This window comes from Symphalangus syndactylus, chromosome 16, assembly GCF_028878055.3.
Source record: "Symphalangus syndactylus isolate Jambi chromosome 16, NHGRI_mSymSyn1-v2.1_pri, whole genome shotgun sequence".
In the NCBI taxonomy this organism is placed as follows: domain Eukaryota; kingdom Metazoa; phylum Chordata; class Mammalia; order Primates; family Hylobatidae; genus Symphalangus; species Symphalangus syndactylus.
The window spans coordinates 45,557,097-45,576,871 of record NC_072438.2 but is presented as its reverse complement, the minus strand read 5'-3'; the positions used below and the strand labels follow the sequence as shown (position 1 = coordinate 45,576,871).

The 19,775-nt window shown below is 40.3% G+C and overlaps 1 protein-coding gene across 2 annotated transcripts; it reads left to right on the top strand.

Annotated features, from left to right (window-relative positions):
* The first annotated feature begins 1,778 nt into the window (after positions 1-1,778).
* TLR6 (toll like receptor 6) lies at positions 1,779-19,033 on the top strand. Of its 2 annotated transcripts, none has more exons than XM_055246099.2 (2): positions 1,779-1,872; positions 12,388-19,033. In XM_055246099.2, exon 2 carries the CDS (start codon positions 12,453-12,455, stop codon positions 14,841-14,843), a length of 2,391 nt encoding a protein of 796 aa, XP_055102074.1. In that variant the 5' UTR covers positions 1,779-1,872; positions 12,388-12,452; the 3' UTR covers positions 14,844-19,033. The 2 variants fall into 2 exon arrangements, with proteins under 2 accessions (XP_055102074.1, XP_063475866.1); XM_063619796.1 differs by having other exon boundaries at positions 1,872-1,963.
* The last annotated feature ends 742 nt before the right edge of the window (positions 19,034-19,775 follow it).

Sequence of the window (19,775 nt, the reverse complement as noted above, 5' to 3'; positions counted from 1 at the left end):
GTGATTCTCCTGCTTCAGCCTCCCGAGTAGCTGGGAGTACAGGTGCCTGCTACCATACCCAGCTAATTTTTGTATTTTTAGTAGAGACAGGGTTTCACCATGTTGGCCAAGCTGGTCTCGAACTCCTGACCTCTGGTGATCTACCCACCTCAGCCTCCCGAAGTGCTGGGATTACAGGCATGAGCCACCGTGCCCAGCCTGCACCTTGATTTTCTTCACTTCATAGTATATCCTGAAATCTTTACCCCTCAGCATACAAAAAAACCATATGAGTTGCACCAAACTCCTTACTATTATGACTTCTCTTCTGTGTCAGTCACTATTCCAGCCACTTCAAATTCATTATCTTTCCTAAAAGTACTCCCATTTTGTGGATGAATAAATGGAAGTTAAGGAACTTGTCCCAAACCTCACAGTAAGTGGCCAAGTGGAGGTTCGGCCCAGTACTGTCTGTTCCTTTGTTTGCTTGACTGTCATTGCCGTCTTCGCTATTACTTGATTTTTGTGTTTTTGTCATCCCCTTGCAGACGTTTCTGAGCTGTGACAGCCTCGAATAGTCTCCATGTTCCTGAACATTGGTGTTGTGATGCAGTCTCCTAATGAGACATGTCAGTGTGCCCAGATCTGCAGTGATGGTTGTGTGTTTTCTTGAGACTTTAGTCCACGGTTACTTGAAATTCCCTCAGAGCCACAGCCAGCCCTTTCCCTTGGCTTGCTTCACAAATCTGGTTTTCCAGGGTCACAGATACCTGCTGCTTTCTGGCTGTCTCCTTTCGCCAGCGGAGCAGAGATCCATCCACTCCTTACTGAGCCTCCCCAGGCCTGAGGAGACTTCCTGTTATGTTTGAAGCGTAAGGATGAATCACAAGAAGCCAGCCTTTCTCTTCCTCCTGAAAGCAGAAGTAATTCTTACTGACATGTCCAACTTTGTCATTAGCCAAATTGTAAGGTCTTAACTTGTTGTTTTTTTTTTTTTTTAAATAAAGATGAGATCGTGCCAGACAGTGAGATAAATTATAGAATGATTGTTTCACTCATGCCTTCTGTCCTTTGCAGAACTCAGTTAAGTGAGAAGTCTGGGGAAAAGGGTTTACTGTCCACCAGAAGTCTCTGTTTAACCAGAGACTTCTGGTAATCAGCCTTTGTTGATGTCATTCTGAAATTCTTCTAAATGGTCTTTAGAAAATTGATTTTTAAATTAGTCTTGCAGGATTTCAGTGTTATTTATTATTCCTAAATTAAAATCTAAACCATTTAATAACACCAAATGTTGATCAGAATGTGGGTATGATTCCTCCTAGATATGGCTAAATATGTACTCATAGATATGTATCTACCAGTAAACTTTCCTTAGAAGTTGATTTAAAAAAAAACCCAAATTGTGGAACTATACTTATTTTATTTTAAAGTGTCTCATCCAGCTAAAATAATGCTCAAAATTGCTTGATAAGGGAAACTGCAATTATTCTTGAAATGTTAAATATGGTAATAGTAGAAAATAGGCTGTTTAAAATAACTTTCCACTCAGGTGACAAATGTAATAACCAGGCTGCAAACTCTTACAGAGAAATATTACCTTAGAAAAATATTTTTCTTCATATTGAAATGTTTGTAAGTTGCTTCCTCGCACGAATTAGAAAATTGAATTACTGGTTTTGTCTGTAGTCCAGAAAAAACTGCTAACTCACCTCCAGACCGTTGAAAGGTAAAAATATACGTAGGAGTAATTCCACTGTGGGCCAACAGATGGCACCAATCTGTTTCTAAGGTATCGCTTTACTCGACTTTAAGAACGTGTGTTTGTCAAGCATTTTCAATTGTACTTCCGTTCATTTACAAGTTATTTTCTCTTCTTCTGAAAAAGGGATCTTGGTAAGTAAAAAGACTTCTGTGGCTTTTTCACATTATGGCACAGGTGCTTCAAGTAAGCAAGTCTGCTAACCATTCATTATATAGGAAATAGGTAATGTTTCCTTGAAATTTTTGCAAAATGATTTGAAGTGGTTTTTTTTTTTTGTAGATGTTGCAAATGTCCTTTGAATTTCACAAGCAGGATGAAGAGCAGTGTCTTTACAGCTGTCTTGAAAAGATAGAAAACAGCTAGCGCTTGTGGTGATAATTCAGGAACAAAACTAATGTTAATTATTTCTTTCGCTTTGGCCTAGTGAATTTTCTCTTTTCGTCTTTCTCTAGTTCATTGTTTTCAGTAGCTTTTAACAGTAATTTATATATACCACTGATATGGCACCTATATATTATATGTTTTTACAGCAGACGTGTTTGCTCTCCCTTGTCGTTTGGCACTATAATAGTTTGCTGGTCTGTGTCTGTCCCTAATTCGTAAGCTTTTTAAAAGCAGGAATTATGTCAGTCCTATTCATATTTATATCCCTGGTGCCTAGTGTGTAGCATGGCACTGGCAGAAAAATAGACCCTGAATACATATTTATTAAATGGAAGAAGTGGCCGGGACCAAGCCCTTCACAACCTTGAATCTGGCACAGTCTAGCAATTGCCTTCCTCCAGGTCCTTCCACCTTCAGTTTGACAAATGAAACAATGTTTTTCTTGCCTATTTGTTGACTTGATTATGTGATCTTTCCTCCACTTATTTCACTTAATGTTTTTTTTCTGCTCTCTTCTTCCTTGTAGTTTTAATTTTCATAGGTCTTGTCTACCCTTTTTTTCTGAAATATAGCTTATTTCATCTATTTCCTCACCCTTTTTATTTGATGCATTTAAAAAATCAAGAGCTTTTACCTGTTTATTTATTTTTACTTTCTTTTTTCTTTTTTTCTTTTTTTTTTTTTTGAGACGGAGTCTAGCTCGGTCGCCCAGGCTGGAGTGCAGTGGCACAATCTCGGCTCACTGCAAGCTCCGCCTCCCGGGTTCAAGCCATTCTCCTGCCTCAGCCTCCCCAGTAGCTGGGACTGCAGGCGCCCGCCACCACGCCCAGCTAATTTTTTGTATTTTTAGTAGAGATGGGGTTTCACCGTGGTCTCAATCTCCTGACCTTGTGATCTGCCCTCCTCGGCTTCCCAAAGTGCTGGGATTACAAGCATGAGCCACCGCGCCGGGCCTATTTTTACTTTCTTTAAAAAACTGTGAACTCTCTAATCTTCCACTCTCATCTTCCCATTTTTCCCTCCTTTTTTCCCAATAAATATAAAAGTTACTATCTTTTTCATTTAGTGTATACCCTAGGAACTGCCTCAGGGTATGAACGCCTCTGGAGGAATATCGCGTTTTTGTGGCACGATACTATAAGGACAGCTGACCAGCTTTTCCACCTGGTGGCTGATTTTCAGTCCCATGAACGCAGGCACTGTGGGTCTGATTGCTGGGGACCTGTAGGGTGGGTCCTCATCTATGAATGTCAGTTATCTACTATTATCTGAAAGTTCTCCATCTTTATATTTTAATACTCCAAATAAAACAAGCACATTTCTTTAAATATAAAATATTTTTACACAGCTATAAAGACAACTCTTAAATTGCTTTATGCTAACTTTTTAGGATTATAAAGGATGTTCAAAATGAGACATTTTAGGGATATCTGAAAGTATAAGAAAGAAAATTAAATTCATCTATAATTCAGAGATTCAGAGAACCACTATTATTAGTATTTGGTATATTTCATCACATTTTTTGTCCTCTAGCTTTTATGTATATGTCAGGTTTTAATCATATTTTGCAAAATTAGAGTCTTACTACGTATATAATTTTTTTTTTTTTTTTTTTGAGATGAACTCTTGCTTTGTCGCCCAGGCTGGAGTGCAGTGGCGCGATCTCGGCTCACTGCAAGCTCCGCCCCCCGGGTTCACGCCATTCTCCTGCCTCAGCCTCCTCAGTAGCTGGGACTACAGGCGCCCGCCACCACGCCCGGCTAATTTTTTTTGTATTTTTTTTTTAGTAGAGATGAGGTTTCACCATGTTAGCCAGGATGGTCTCGATCTCCTGACCTCGTGATCCACCCGCCTCGGCCTCCCAAAGTGCTGGGACGAGAGGCATGAGCCACCGCGCCCGGCCGTAATTTTCTATTACTGTATTCATTTAACATTATCATTTTTTCAAAGTACAGTATTTGAGGCTATTATTTAATTATATATAACTGATTTAATCATTTTCTACACTAGACATTCTGATTTTTTCAATATTTCATTATGTCATGAGTATCCTTTATAGTCATATCTTTTGTGTGTTATTTTTGACTGTTTCTTTAGAAAATTCCTTGTAGTGGAATTGCTAAAATAAAGGAAGATATATTTTTAAGAAATTTGTATAAATTACCAAATTACCCTTTAGAAAGGTTGTACTAATTTTTCATTCCTGCCTAAGTAGTAAATGAGGGTTCTTATTTTAGTTTCCACCTACCAACCTGGATATTACATATTTTAATTTTCCCTATTTGATAGGTGAAAAAAAAATCTTGCCTTTTAAAAAATCTTTTAAGAAACAAGAATCCTCCTTTGACCCCCTTTATCTTTTTATGCTTAAATATATTACAGTAAAAATAACAGGCATTCTGGAAACCTATTTATAAATGCTTTATTCTCTATCTCTAAAAAAAATTACATTTTCCTAAAATAGCCAAATAACATTATAAAAAATTACAGTTTATTTCTTAATAGCATCTAATGGCTGGTCCATCATGGAATCTGCCCCTCCTCTTGTTACTGAATGTGTTTTATAGCAAGTCTGTCTTAACTCAGACCTAATCCAAGATCATGAGTTTCATCTAGATGTTATGTGCTTTTTTGATTTAACATGCTGTTTTATTTTTTGTGAGATTGGACATTATTCATATTATTGGCAATTGATTTTTGGCAAATTATTCAGTAAATAGTAGAGTAAACTTAATTTTGAATGTTAAAAGTTTGAAAAATATAGATAAAAACTAAAAGGAAAATAAAGTTCCATTATAATCTTACTGTGCAAAGATAATTACTGTTCATGTCTTGGTATGTATCTTATTAATTTTTCTACTTGCATAGGTATATATTTACTTTGGTACTTTTTAAATAAACTGCTTTTTGTCACATATAGTGAAAATATTTTCATGCAATTCGATTTTTATTATTTTTAAAGGCTACATAGTACTATTTAATTATACAGAGATACTAGAATTTATTTGATAACCTGCTATTTTTGGATAATTGAGGGATTTTTTCAAAATATAATTTATCTTTGCCAAGAGCAGTGGCTTGTACCTGTAACCCCACCTCCGTGGGAGGCTGAGGTGAGAGGATGGCATGAGCCCTGGACCTTAAGCTATGATTGTGCCACTGCACTCCAGCCTGGGCAGTGGAACAAAACCCTATCTCTTAGAAAGAAAGTGTTTAAGAAAATAGTAATGATAATAATTCATTTTGTGCCAGCCACTTTATTGTATTCTTTTATTGGTGCTAACATTTTTTCAATGACTTCTCTTTGGTTTTCCACATTGACAGTTTTATAATCTAAAAATAATAATGATTTCCTTTCTTCATTTCAGTATTTCTTCCTGTCATTTTTTTTCTTTATTACAGTGGTTAAAACTTCCAGAAAGAACAATGTGTGCACTCTTTTTTTTTGTAATACTTGAAGTTCTAGGGTACATGTGCACAACGTGCAGGTTTGTTACATATGTATCCATGTGCCATGTTGGTGTGCTGCACCCATTAACTCGTCATTTAGCATTAGGTATATCTCCTAATGCTGTCCCTCCCCTCTCCCCCCACCCCCTGGCAGGCACTGGTGTGTGATGTTCCCTTTCCTGTGTCCAAGTGTTCTTATTGTTCAATTCCCACCTATGAGTGAGAACATGAGGTGTTTGGTTTTCTGTCCTTGTGGTAATTTGCTGAGAATGATGGTTTCCAGCTTCATCCATGTCCCTACAAAGGACATGAACTCATCCTTTTTTATGGCTGCATAGTATTCCATGGTGTATATGTGCCACATTTTCTTAATCCAGTTTATCATTGATGGACATTTCGGTTGGTTCCAAGTCTTTGCTATTGTGAATAGTGCCACAATAAACATGTGTGTGCATGTGTCTTTACAGCAGCAGGATTTATAATCCTTTGGGTATATACCCAGTAATGGGATAGCTGGGTCAAATGGTATTTCTAGTTCTAGATCCTTGAGGAATCTCCAGACTGTCTTCCACAATGGATGAACTAGTTTACAGTCCCACCAACAATGTAAAAGTGTTCCTATTTCTCCACATCCTCTCCAGCACCTGTTGTTTCCTGACTTTTTAATGATCACCATTCTAACTGGTGTGAGATGGTATCTCATTGTGGTTTTGATTTGCATTTCTCTGATGGCCAGTGATGATGAGCATTTTTTCATGTGTCTGTTGGCTGCATAAATGTCTTCTTTTGAGAAGTGTCTGTTCATATCCTTTGCCCACTTTTAGATGGGGTTGTTTGTTTTTTTCTTGTAAATTTGCTTGAGTTCTTTGTAGATTCCAGATATTAGCCCTTTGTCAGATGAGTAGATTGCAAAAATTTTCTCCCATTCTGTAGGTTGCCTCTTCATTCTAATGGTAGTTTCTTTTGCTGTGCAGAAGCTCTTTAGTTTAATTAGATCCCATTTGTCAATTTTGGCTTTTGTTGCCATTGCTTTTGGTGTTAAATGAAGTCCTTGCCCATGCCCATGTCCTGAATGGTATTGCCTAGGTTTTCTTCTAGGGTTTTTATGGTTTTAAGTCTAACATTTAAGTCTTTAATCCATCTTGAATTAATTTTTGTATAAGGTGTAAGGAAGAGATCCAGTTTCAGCTTTCTACATATGGCTAGCCAGTTTTCCAAGCACCATTTATTAAATAGGGAATCCTTTCCCCATTTCTTGTTTTTGTCAGGTTTGTCAAAGATCAGATGGTTGTAGATGTGTGGTATTACTTCTGAGGGCTCTGTTGTGTTCCATTGCTCTATATCTCTGTTTTGGTACCAGTACCATGCTGTTTTGGTTACTGTAGCCTTGTAGTATAGTTTGAAATCAGAGAGCATGATGCCTCCAGCTTTGTTCTTTTGGCTTAGGATTGTCTTGGCAATGCAGGCTCTTTTTTGGTTCCATATGATCTTTAAAGTAGTTTTTTCCAATTCTGTGAAGAAAGTCATTGGTAGCTTGATGGGAGATGGCTTTGAATCTATAAATTACCTTGGGCAGTATGGCCATTTTCATGATGTTGATTCTTCCTATCCATGAGCATGGAATGTTTGTTTGTGTCCTCTTTTATTTCGTTGAGCAGTGGTTTGTAGTTCTCCTTGAAGAGGTCCTTCACATCCCTTGTAAGTTGGATTCCTAGGTATTTTATTCTCTTTGAAGCAATTGTGAATGGGAATTCACTCATGATTTGGCTCTCTGTTTGTCTGTTATTGGTGTATAAAAATGCTTGTGATTTTTGCACATTGATTTTGTATCCTGAGACTTTGCTGAAGTTGCTTATCAGCTTAAGGAGATTTTGGGCTGAGACAATGGGGTTTTCTAAATATACAATCATGTCATCTGCAAACAGGGACAATTTGACTTCCTCTTTTCCTGATTGAATATCCTTTATTTCTTTCTCCTGCCTGATTGCCCTGGCCAGAACTTCCAACACTATGTTGAATAGGAGTGGTGAGGGAGGGCATCCCTGTCTTGTGTGAGTTTTCAATGGGAATGCTTCCAGTTTTTACCCATTCAGTATGATATTGGCTGTGGGTTTGTCATAGGTAGCTCTTATTATTTTGAGATACGTCCCATCAATACCTAATTTATTGAGAGTTTTTAGCATGAAGTGGTACAATCTCGGCTCACTGCAGCATCTGCCTCCCGGGTTCAAGCGATTCTTGTGCCTCAGCCCCGCAAGTAGCTGGGATTACAGGTACCTGCCACCACACCCAGCTAATTTTTGTATTTTTTTTTTTTTTTTTTTTTTAGTAGAGATAGGGTTTCACCATTTTGGCCAGGCTGGTCTCGAACTCCTGACCTCAGGTGATCCACCCACCTCGGCCTCCCAAAGTGCTGGGATTACAGGCGTGAGCCACTGCACCTGGCCTAGTCTATTGTTTGTACAAGTTCTTGATTGTATTTTTAAATTTCATTTATTGACTTCTGTAGTTCCACAATTTCTGTTTGGTTCTATTTTTAATGTTTACTTCTTTGTTGAATTTCTGACTCAGATCATAAATTGTTTTTCTGACTTCTTTGTATTATTTATCTACGCTCTCTTGTAACTCACTGAGTTTCTTTAGTATCATTATTTTGAATTATTTTTCAGGCATTTTATAGATTTTCTTTTTGTTGGGATCTGTTATTAGAGAATTATTGTGTTCCTTTGGAGGCTTCATGTTTCCTTGCACTTTTGTATTTCTTGTGTCCTTGTGTTGATATCTATGGATCTGATGTAATAGCTGCTGCTTCCAATTTTATGGACTGGCTTTGTTAGGGAAAGACTTTTGCCTCTAGGTGTTTTTATAGTGTTAGTTGAGTATAGGGTGCTTTGGCTTTGATTCTGAGTGGGCACAGCAGTGTAGTTTCTGTATGATTTCTTCAGCTGTCATCAGTGTTGGTGGCATTTGGGTTCCTCAGTGGCTTAGGTTGCAGTTGTTAGCAGACGCTATGTCAAGGCTTTGCTGGGGATGGAGACACCAGGCAGGCCTGTTCTCAGGCACCAGTGGTGGCAGCAGTGGCTTAGGCTTGCCGGTTCTCAGGCCCCCGTGTGATGTATGTGGGCACTGGTTGTGATGGGTCCTTGAGCCTCCAGGAGATTTCGTTGGATGCTTGCAGTGGCAGTAATGGACCAAGTGGGAGGGCAGGTTCTTGGGCCCCTGCACAATTTGTGTGGCATCAACTGTAGCAGCAACAAAAGTGGGCCAACCCTCTGGCCCTGAAGTGGTATGCACAGGCAGCAGCAGTGGCAGCAGCAGGCTGGGCAAGCCAGTCCCCAGGACCACACGTGGCATGCGTGGATGAGTGTTGGCCATGGCAGTGGCAGGCAGGCACTAGCAGCAGAGGGCATGGTGGACCTGTCCTCAGGCCCCTTGGGAGCATGTGTAGATGTGTCGGAGTCCTGCTGCTAGGGAAGGTGGGATTGCTGTAAGTGGCGGTGGCCCTGGGCAGGTAGCTCTTAGGCTCTTAGGAATGCACACTTTGACTCCCTTTGTCCCAGGGAGAGCCACTAGGTGCACTGTGCTTCCTGTTTCCTGGGTTGTAGGGCATTGCATGGGCTAGAGTGCTGGGGACCTAGCTGCACTGCTGTTCTTAGCTGGCATTACAATGCTGTAGCCCTCTAGGTGGATGTAGGAGAGTATCAGTGGGGCTTCAGGGGTATGGAGATTCAGGGTTGTTGGGCCCCAGAACAGGATGTGTATGGTGAGGGCTGGGCTCTTAAAAGAGCCTTATGCTGAAGCTGTTTGGGTCTCAGGGTATGGGGTATGTGGCACCCAATGTGAAGTCCCATTGTGGAACAATGCCATTGCACATATTCCAGACAGCCCTAGGGCATGTGAGGGCCAAGGAGCTAGCTCATGGCTAGGATTACAGGAGTCCGTAGTGGAAACATGGACCTCTGAAGATCTCTCAGTTAAACTTTCCCTGGAATGGAAAGTTCTTCCTGGTTCTGAGCTAGTCCCAGCTGGGCTGGCTGCTTCACTTGCCTCTTCTCCCATGCCTCAGAGGTGCACTGTCACTTCTCTGCTGAATTCCAGTGTTCTCTCTTAGATGCTTAATCAATGTATGATTATCTGCTCACTGTTTTGGTCCTTCTTTGCAGAGTGGGTGAGTGCTAGGTGCCTCTATTCAGCCATTTTAATGTTTCTCCAGCTCATTTTTAAATTGTTGAATAGTATTTTATTGTGTGAATGTACCAGTTTGTTAATGTTTTTACCTATTGAGGGATATCTTGTTGCTTCCAATGTTTGGCAGTTATGAATAAAGCTTCTATAAACATCCACATGGAGGCTTTTATGTGGATATAAATTTTCAGTTCTTTTGGTTAATACCCAGGAATGTGATTTGCTGGATCGTATGATAAGACTATGCTTAGTTTTATAAGAAACTGCCTTCCATAGTGGCTGCACCATTTTGCATTCCCACCAACAGTGAAGGAGAGTTCTTGTTGCTCCACATCCTCACCAACATTTGATGTTGTTTTTGGATTTTACCCATTCTCATAAATGTAATGTAATTTCATTGCTGTATTAATCTGCAAAACCATGATGAAATATGATATTGAATAGCTATCTGTATGTGTATTTGCTCTTCTTTGGTGAGGTCTCTGTTTAGATTTTTGTGCCCATTTAAAAACTAGGTTGTTTGTTTTCTTATTGTGGAGCTTAAGAGTTCTTTGCATAGTTTGGATACAAGTCCCTATCATATATGTGTTTTGCAAATATCTTCTCTCCGTCTATGATTTGTCTTTTTCACTCTCTTGCAGTGTCTTTTGCAAAGCAAAAATTTTAATTTTAATGAAGTCCAACTTAACAGTGTTTTCTTTCTTGGATTATGTTTTTGATGTGGTATCTAAAAAGTCATCACCAAATCCGAACTCACCTAGATTTTCTCCTGTGTTATCTTCTGGAAATTTTATAGTTTTGCATTATACATTTAGGTCTATGGTTAATTTTGAGCTAATTTTTGTGAAAACTGTAAGGTCTGTATCTAACTTCTTTCTTCTTCTTCTTCTTCTCTTTTTTTTTTCCAGCACCATTTGTTGAAAAGACTATCCATTCTCCACTGAGTTGCCTTTGCTCCTTTGTCAAACAGCAGATGATTATTTTTGTGTGGGTCTATTTCTAAGCTATGTATTCTGGTAATTTGATCTATTTGTCTATTCTTTCACCAAAACCACACTGCCTTGATTGCTGTAGCTTTGTAGCAAGTCTCAATGTTAGGTGGTGTCAGTTATCTGACTTTGTTCTTTTAATTTCTTTTTTTTTTTTCCTGTGAATGAACAGCACTTTCTTGTTTCTTTGCATGGCTAATTTTTTTAAACAAATAAATTAGAGGTTCCTTTAATGCCAAGTTACACAATCAAAAAGACAACAATCTCTTTCCATTTGCTTTTGGCAAGATTTGTGTTATTTCATGGCAAAACCCAGAGCAAGTCTGCTGGCAAATCTGGGGGCTAGTGATTATTTTGTTTTGATTTTTATTTTTTTGAATCAGACATTTTAAACACTATAATGAGGTAACTCTAGAAATCAAATTCTGTCCCCCTTTCCCAGAGGTGTTTTATTTATTTATTTATTTTTTGACAGGGTCTCATTCTGTCACCCAGGCTGGAGTGCAGTGGTGTAATCATTGGAGCCTCAACTTCCCCAGGCCCAAATAATCCTCCCACCTCAGCCTCCCAAGTAGCTGGAACTATAGGCACATGCCACCATGCCCAGCTAATTTTTGTATTTTTTGTAGAGATGGAGTTTCACCATGTTGCGCAGGCTGGCTTTGAACTCCTGGACTCAAGCAATCCACCTGCCTTGCCCTCCCCAGGTTCTGGGACTACAGGCTTGAGCCACTGTGCCTGGCCTCCCTTTCCCAGAGTGTATTGTTGCTTCTTGTGGCTTATGGTTGCTTGTTTAATGACTTTCATAAATAATTTTTATAAAGACTATTCTTTGTCATGTGTGGCTATTACATCTTCTGTCCAGTTAGCTTAGTGGTCAGCCAGTGACTTGAGATTTCTTTAAACATCTGGAGCAAAAACAAAAACAAAACAAAATACCAAAAGCAAAAACAAAAACTCCCCTGATCTTTGCAGATTGGCTGTGTTGGATCACTTTCTCAATGCTTAGCCAGTGTATTCACAGCTCTGCCTTAGCCTTCACTTTCTGCATGCATGGAAGCTAAAGATGAGCCAGAGGTGAAGTTTGGGATTTTCTCAGGTCTCCTCTGAACATGTGTCCAGCCTTGGGCATGTGAGTGGACTTCTAGACTCCCTGGTATATACAGAGATTTCCAAAACCTTTTTTCTCCCACATATCTTTTTCCATATATCTTTGCATATTTCCCAGACTTTTTGATGTGTCTGCTGCTTGCCCCCTCTGTTAGCCCTTGCTCAGGTGGCTGCACCTAGTATATTTGCCTTTAATTGTTTACAGCAAACACCAGCCAGAAGCCTGCTCCAGCCCTGAGAAAGTTCTAAGGTGTGCAAAATAAAGGCAAGCCCCTGAGTGTGAATCCTTCAGGCAGCAACCAGACAGGTCAAAACACACAACCACAATTCTTTGATAATAAGACCTATATTGGCCCTTCTGGCATGAGCAAGCTATATAACTGGATATAAAAAGTATCATATTAAATTATGGGGACAGAAACGACTCTACCAGTGAATGAAGAAATCGTTCAGATTTTATGGTTAGTAATGGAGGTTTGAGAGTAACCATCCGATCTTTATTAATCTTAGTGTATATTATATTTCTAGAATTTTGGACTCATATCAAGATGCTCTGAAGAACAAGAACCCTTTAGGATAGCCACTGCAACATCATGACCAAAGACAAAGAACCTATTGTTAAAAGCTTCCATTTTGTTTGCCTTATGATCATAATAGTTGGAACCAGAATCCAGTTCTCTGACGGAAGTGAATTTGCAGTAGATAAGTCAAAAAGAGGTCTTATTCATGTTCCAAAAGACCTACCGCTGAAAACCAAAGTCTTAGATATGTCTCAGAACTCCATAGCTGAGCTTCAGGTCTCTGACGTGAGCTTTCTGTCAGAGTTGAAAGTTTTGAGACTTTCCCATAACAGAATCCAGCTACTTGATTTAAGTGTTTTCAAGTTCAACCAGGATTTAGAATATTTGGATTTATCTCATAATCAGTTGCAAAAGATATCCTGCCATCCTATTGTGAGTTTCAGGCATTTAGATCTCTCATTCAATGACTTCAAGGCCCTGCCCATCTGTAAGGAATTTGGCGAATTGTCACAACTGAATTTCTTGGGATTGAGTGCTATGAAGCTACAAAAATTAGATTTGCTGCCAATTGCTCACTTGCATCTAAGTTATATCCTTCTGGATTTAAGAAATTATTATATAAAAGAAAAGGAGACAGAAAGTCTACAAATTCTGAATGCAAAAACCCTTCACCTTGTTTTTCACCCAACTAGTTTATTCTCTATCCAAGTGAACATATCAGTTAATACTTTAGGGTGCTTACAACTGACTAATATTAAATTGAATGATGACAACTGTCAAGTTTTCATTAAATTTTTATCAGAACTCACCAGAGATCCAACCTTACTGAATTTTACCCTCAACCACATAGAAACAACTTGGAAATGCCTGGTTAGAGTCTTTCAATTTCTGTGGCCCAAACCTGTGGAATATCTCGATATTTACAATTTAACAATAATTGAAAGCATTCATGAAGAAGACTTTACTTATTCTAAAACGACATTGAAAGCACTGAAAATAGAACATATCACGAACCAGGTTTTTCTGTTTTCACAGACAGCGTTGTACACCGTGTTTTCTGAGATGAACATTATGATGTTAACCATTTCAGATACACCTTTTATACACATGCTGTGTCCTCATGCACCAAGCACATTCAAGTTTTTGAACTTTACCCAGAATGTTTTCACAGATAGTATTTTTGAAAAATGTTCCACGTTAGTTAAATTGGAGACACTTATCTTACAAAAGAACGGATTAAAAGACCTTTTCAAAGTAGGTCTCATGACTAAGGATATGCCATCTTTGGAAACACTGGATGTTAGCTGGAATTCCTTGGAATCTGGTAGACATAAGGAAAACTGCACTTGGGTTGAAAGTATAGTGGTGTTAAATTTGTCTTCAAATATACTTACTGACTCGGTTTTCAGATGTTTACCTCCCGGCATCAAGGTACTTGATCTTCACAGCAATAAAATAAAGAGCATTCCCAAACAAGTCATAAAACTGCAAGCTTTGCAAGAACTCAATGTTGCTTTCAATTCTTTAACCGACCTTCCCGGATGTGGCAGCTTTAGCAGCCTTTCTGTATTGATCATTGATCACAATTCAGTTTCCCACCCATCAGCTGATTTCTTCCAGAGCTGCCAGAAGATGAGGTCAATAAAAGCAGGGAACAATCCATTCCAATGTACCTGTGAGCTAAGGGAATTTGTCAAAAATGTAGACCAAGTATCAAGTGAAGTGGTAGAGGGCTGGCCTGATTCTTATAAGTGTGACTACCCAGAAAGTTATAGAGGCACCCCACTAAAGGACTTTCACATGCCTGAATTATCCTGCAACATAACTCTGCTGATCGTCACCATTGCTGCCACCATGCTGGTGTTGGCTGTGACTGTGACCTCCCTCTGCATCTACTTGGATCTGCCCTGGTATCTCAGGATGGTGTGCCAGTGGACCCAGACTCGGCGCAGGGCCAGGAACGTACCCTTAGAAGAACTCCGAAGAAATCTCCAGTTTCATGCTTTTATTTCATATAGTGAACATGATTCTGCCTGGGTGAAAAATGAATTGGTACCTTACCTAGAAAAAGAAGATATACAGATTTGTCTTCATGAGAGAAACTTTGTCCCTGGCAAGAGCATTGTGGAAAATATCATCAACTGCATTGAGAAGAGTTACAAGTCCATCTTTGTTTTGTCTCCCAACTTTGTCCAGAGTGAGTGGTGCCATTACGAACTCTACTTTGCCCATCACAATCTCTTTCATGAAGGATCTAATAACTTAATCCTCATCTTGCTGGAACCCATTCCGCAGAACAGCATTCCCAACAAGTACCACAAGCTGAAGGCTCTCATGACGCAGCGGACTTATTTGCAGTGGCCCAAGGAGAAAAGCAAACGTGGGCTCTTTTGGGCTAACATTAGAGCCGCTTTTAATATGAAATTAACACTAGTCACTGAAAACAATGATGTGAAATCTTAAAAAAATTTAGGAAATTCAACTTAAGAAACCATTATTTACTTGGATGATGGTGAACAGTACAGTCCTAAGTAACTGTCTGGAGGTGCCTCCACTGTACTCATGCCTTCAGGAAAGACTTAACAAAAACAATGTTTCATCTGGGGAACTGGGCCAGGCGGTGAGGTGGTACTCAACCTGCCAGTTAGAGACAGCCCAGTCTCTTCTGGTTTAATCATTATGTTTCAAATTGAAACAGTCCCTTCTGAGTAAATGCTCAATTTTTCAGCTCCTCTCCACTCTCTTTTCCCAAATGGATTCTGTTGTGAGCAAGAGTTTATATGGCTTCATGGCAGCAAGGAAACAGTCAACTTCAGCATCATATGCACCAGTCCTTGGAGTGCCCTGTGAATCCTATTGGTCTTTGGGTCAGTGTCATCATTATCTTCAAGTTTGGGGGTTGGGGAAAAAATTAGATCAGCTACAGCATATAAAAAAGTCTTTTGTTTCACATATGTGTAATAGCTTATTTAATTTTTTATTCTGCTACACAAGTACGTAATTAACCAATGAGGACTCATGACTTGGTAGTGTATGTATGTAAAGGGAAACGTGGACTTAATCATAAGCTGTTGAGGTGAAAGACGTGGTTTTACCTGCTTTGCAAGAAAACTCAGGGCCAAATTTATTTGTAACTGGATATTGAATAGGACTTTTCTGATTGTCTTAGAATTCTGGCTAAAGCCTCAAAGCTGACAAAAGACAGTAACTGCACCCACATGATACTAGACACAGCCAGTCTAGACTCATCAAAAGAGCAGAAAGAGACCAATGACTCCCAGTCCATATTATCCATTTCTAAAAGACTAGAGTCAAAAGCGTGATTAAAGAGTCATTAAGTGGAGGTTCTAGACCGTAGGGAGACTGCTTTGAATTTCTTGCAGAAAAGTGTGAGGGACTGTAAGCACGGTAGAAGGTAACCTGGCATCCCACTCCGAGACCGAAAGCTTGCAGAGTAACAGGTGCACACAGGTTCAGTGCAGCAGACGTGGTGTGCCTTGAGAACTCTTGGAAGAGCTTGATGAGTATTTGCTGGAGCTTGGGAGGAGGGTGGGCACTGGGAACACAGAGACTGGTAAATAGTGTTTGGCAAATACAAGTGCTTGACGAATATTTGTTGAATGAATAGATGAGTTCTTCCCCCCGGGGAATTCAGAGGTGAAAGGTTGGCTTGCGCAACCCAAAATGGCAGGATGAGAGAAGAGAAGCAGTGATAGCAACCTGCCCTTCCATTATTGGCATGGTAAAAGGATGTGAATTTCTTCACACGGCTTTGACTATGGAAGAGTAGCTGGGCTTGCGTTGTCATGATGGGATATCAGCCAATAGGATAGCCTGTTGTGCAAAGAAACTATAGCAGTAAGAGGACACCGGGTTAGGCAGAAGAGGGGTTCGGGGTGGAGGTTGCTGCAAGAGGTCAGCCAGATAATGTGCCCCTGCATCATGGAACTGTGCAATGTGGTGTACACTCAAGGCCCTCCAATAACTCACAGATGTACCCTGTGAAAAAGCCAGCATTTGGACTCTGCCATAGAAGCTGGCAGGAACCTGCTGGCCTGTCTGCCTTATTCAATAGTTAACTACAGGAAGATCTGCTCCTCTTTGTGTAATACCCTCTTCCCTTGCAATGGCATGGGGACATCTAGAACATAGAGAAGACAGAGACAATGGAAGAAGGGTAAAGAAACTGACTACATGCCTTCTTCATTTCACTGCAAGGAAGGCCAAGCAGATTTTTGAATGAGGTGTGAGATTGCTGTTAAATTGGACTGGCCTGGACATTTTAATCCCTTAAACAGAGGTGCAATGACTAAAATGAGATTTGTCACTAAAATTTATGGTACCTGCCCAAGATTCAGGAGTGATGACGGCAGGAGATCCAACAGAACTTTGTTGTAAGGCAATGGTTAGAGAAAAATGAAGCCCTTGCTTTCTGGACTTAGTTCATTCAATAAACTGGTTTCAGCCAGGCACCGTGGCACACTTCTGTAATCCCAGTACTGTGGGAGGCTGAGGCAGGTGGATCACTTGAGGTCAGGGGTTCGAGACCAGCCTGGCCAACATGGTGAAACCCTGTCTGTACTAAAAATACAAAAGTTAGCCGGGTGTGGTGGTGCGCACCTGTAGTCCCAGCTACTCAGGAGGCTGAGGCAAGAGAATCACTTGAACCTGGGAGACAGAGGCTGTAGTGAGCTGAGACAGTGCTACTGCACTGCCCCCTGGGCAACAGAGTGAGACTCCATCTCAAAAAAATTAAAAGAAAAAAAATCTGGTTTCATAATAGCTGTAACGAAATAAGCCTTAATGATGTTTTATTAGCATCATCTTCTGTCTGCATTAGCCCTTCCCTGCTCTTCAGGAGAACAACATTTATTTTCCTCCGTAGGCTCTATCCCAAACGGCACATTCTTCCACAACCCCTGCTGAACAGATCTGTTGAACTGTTGCCTAATCTAAAAACAATAAAAACAACAAACAACCACAGTAACAACAACAACAACAAAAAACTGCCACAGATTCTAAATAATCAAATCTTTTTAAATGGTATCAATGTTTCCCACAAAATATAGTTGACATTGGAAATATAGAATTTTAGCATTAATTTTTTTAAACCTACATCCCCTCGGCAGAGGGGCCTCCCTGCATCCCAGTGGAAAGTAGGGTCCTCACGGTCCTCTCTGTCACATTCCTCCCGTTCCTTTTCTTCACAGAACACATCACTGTCTAAAATTATCTTGTTTGCTTAGTTGTTTACTCGTCTTCTCTTTCTCTTCTCTAAAGTATAAGGAGAACGGGAGCCTTCTCCACCTGTTCTCTGCCTCTCCCCAGTGCTGAGGGGACCCTGCGCACCCCATTGTAGATGCACAGTAAAAACTCGTGGGATGAGCAAATGACTCTGAAACGGTCCCATGCAGGAAATGTCCATGAAGTCCTGGATTTTATCTAAAAAGCCCAGGCAGGCGGGGGCGGGGGCGGCGGGGCTACAGTTCCACGCTGAGCTGCCCCCTGGCCACTCGTCCCCGCCGCGGTGTCTGGGCGGCCCAGGCGTCTGACCTTGGCCGTGGACAACTTCGCGGTGCGCGCTGCTCCTCCCCGTCCGCCACTGGAAGACGCTGGGACGACGCGGCTCCAGGTTTAGCAGGATACTGAGAGAAAGAAACGGCTGCCTTTCGGAGGCTGGGTGAGTCTCTCCCTGTGCCTCACCTGCTCGCCCCACAGCGGCCCTGCAGCTCTTCCCACGGGGCCCATTGCCTGGTAGGAGGCGCGCTTTTGTTTTGAGGGTCAGGCATCTTCTCTGCCGTCGTTTTTGGGAGGTTGAAAAATTGATCCAGAAAGACCTAAAACAAAAAACAAAAAAACAGGGAAGCAAAAAGGAGGCAAAACAAAACAAAAATCCATACAAATAAAGTATCTCCTCCAACCATGTTTGCGCTATTCCTTCTCATTCCTCCATCCAGTGCCACAATTTGGTAAGTTTGCCTCAACACGTTTTCAGTTCTTAACATTGTGACGAGAATAAACAGTAGATCCCGTAGTAAGATGACCTGTTAAAAGGAATGGGGCATGGTAAAGATGAGCTTGGATGAGGAAAGGTGTCAGTCCGTTTGGGCTGCTCTAAGTTGTGAGATGTGTGTTGTTAGTTAATTTTGCCTTTGGTTGAACATCATAGAGTGCACTCACACAGATATAGATGGCATAGCTTACTACCCACCTAGGCTTATGGTATAGCCTGTTGCTTCTAGGTGATTGTAACACAATGCTAAGTATTTGTGTATCCAAACATATCTAAACATAGCAAGGGTGTGGTAAAAATATGGTAAAAAAGATAAAAATTGCACACTTGTATAGGGCACTGATGTGGGTTGGCTGTGTCCCCACCCAAATCTCATCTTGAATTCCCACATGTTGTGGCAGGAACCCAGTGGGAGGTGATTGAATCATGGGGGCGTGTCTTTTCCTGTGCTGTTCTCCTGTCAGTGAATGGGTCTCATGAAATCTGATGGTTCTTTAAGGGGGAGTTTCCCTGCACAAGTTCTCTCTCTTCCCTGCTGCCATGTAAGATGTGACTTGCTCCTCCTTGCCTTCTGCCATGATTGTGAGGCTTCCCCAGCTCTGTGGAACTGTAAGTCCAATAAACCTCTTTCTTTTGTAAATTGCCCAGTCTCAGATACGTCTTTATCAGCAGCGTGAAAATGAATGAATACAGGCACTTACGATGAATGGAGCTTGCAGGATTGGAAGTTGCTCTGAGTGAGTCAGTGAGTATGTGGTGAGTGAATGTGAAGGCCTAGGACATTACCAAATCCCACTGTGGACTTTATAAATGTTGTACATATAGGCCACACAACATTTATTAAAATTTTTTTCTTTCTTTAGTAAGAAGTTAACCTTAGCTTATTGTAATGTTTTTACTTTATCAACTTTTTGCTTTAAAATTTTTTTTGGCTCTGTAGTAATAACACTTAGCTTAAAACACAAACACTTTCTACAGCTATATAAAATATTTTCTTTCTTCATATCTTTATGTTTTTTCTATTTTAAAAAATTTTTATTTTTATTTTTCACTTTTTAAACTTTTCTGTTAAAAACTGAGACACACACACACAGATACAGATTAGCCTAGGTCTACCTAGGGTCAGTATCAATATCATTGTCTTCTACCTCTGCCTCTTGTTCCGTTGGAAGGTCTTCAGGGACAATAACATGCATGGAGCCATCATCTCCTATAACAACAATGCCTTCTTCTGGAAAACCTCCTGAAGGACCTGCTTGAGGCTTTTTTATAGTTAGCTTTTAAAAAATAAGTAGGAGTCTACTCTAAAATAATGATTAAAATTATAGTCTACTAGATACAGAAACCAGTAACATAGTTGTTTATTATCATTATCAAGTATT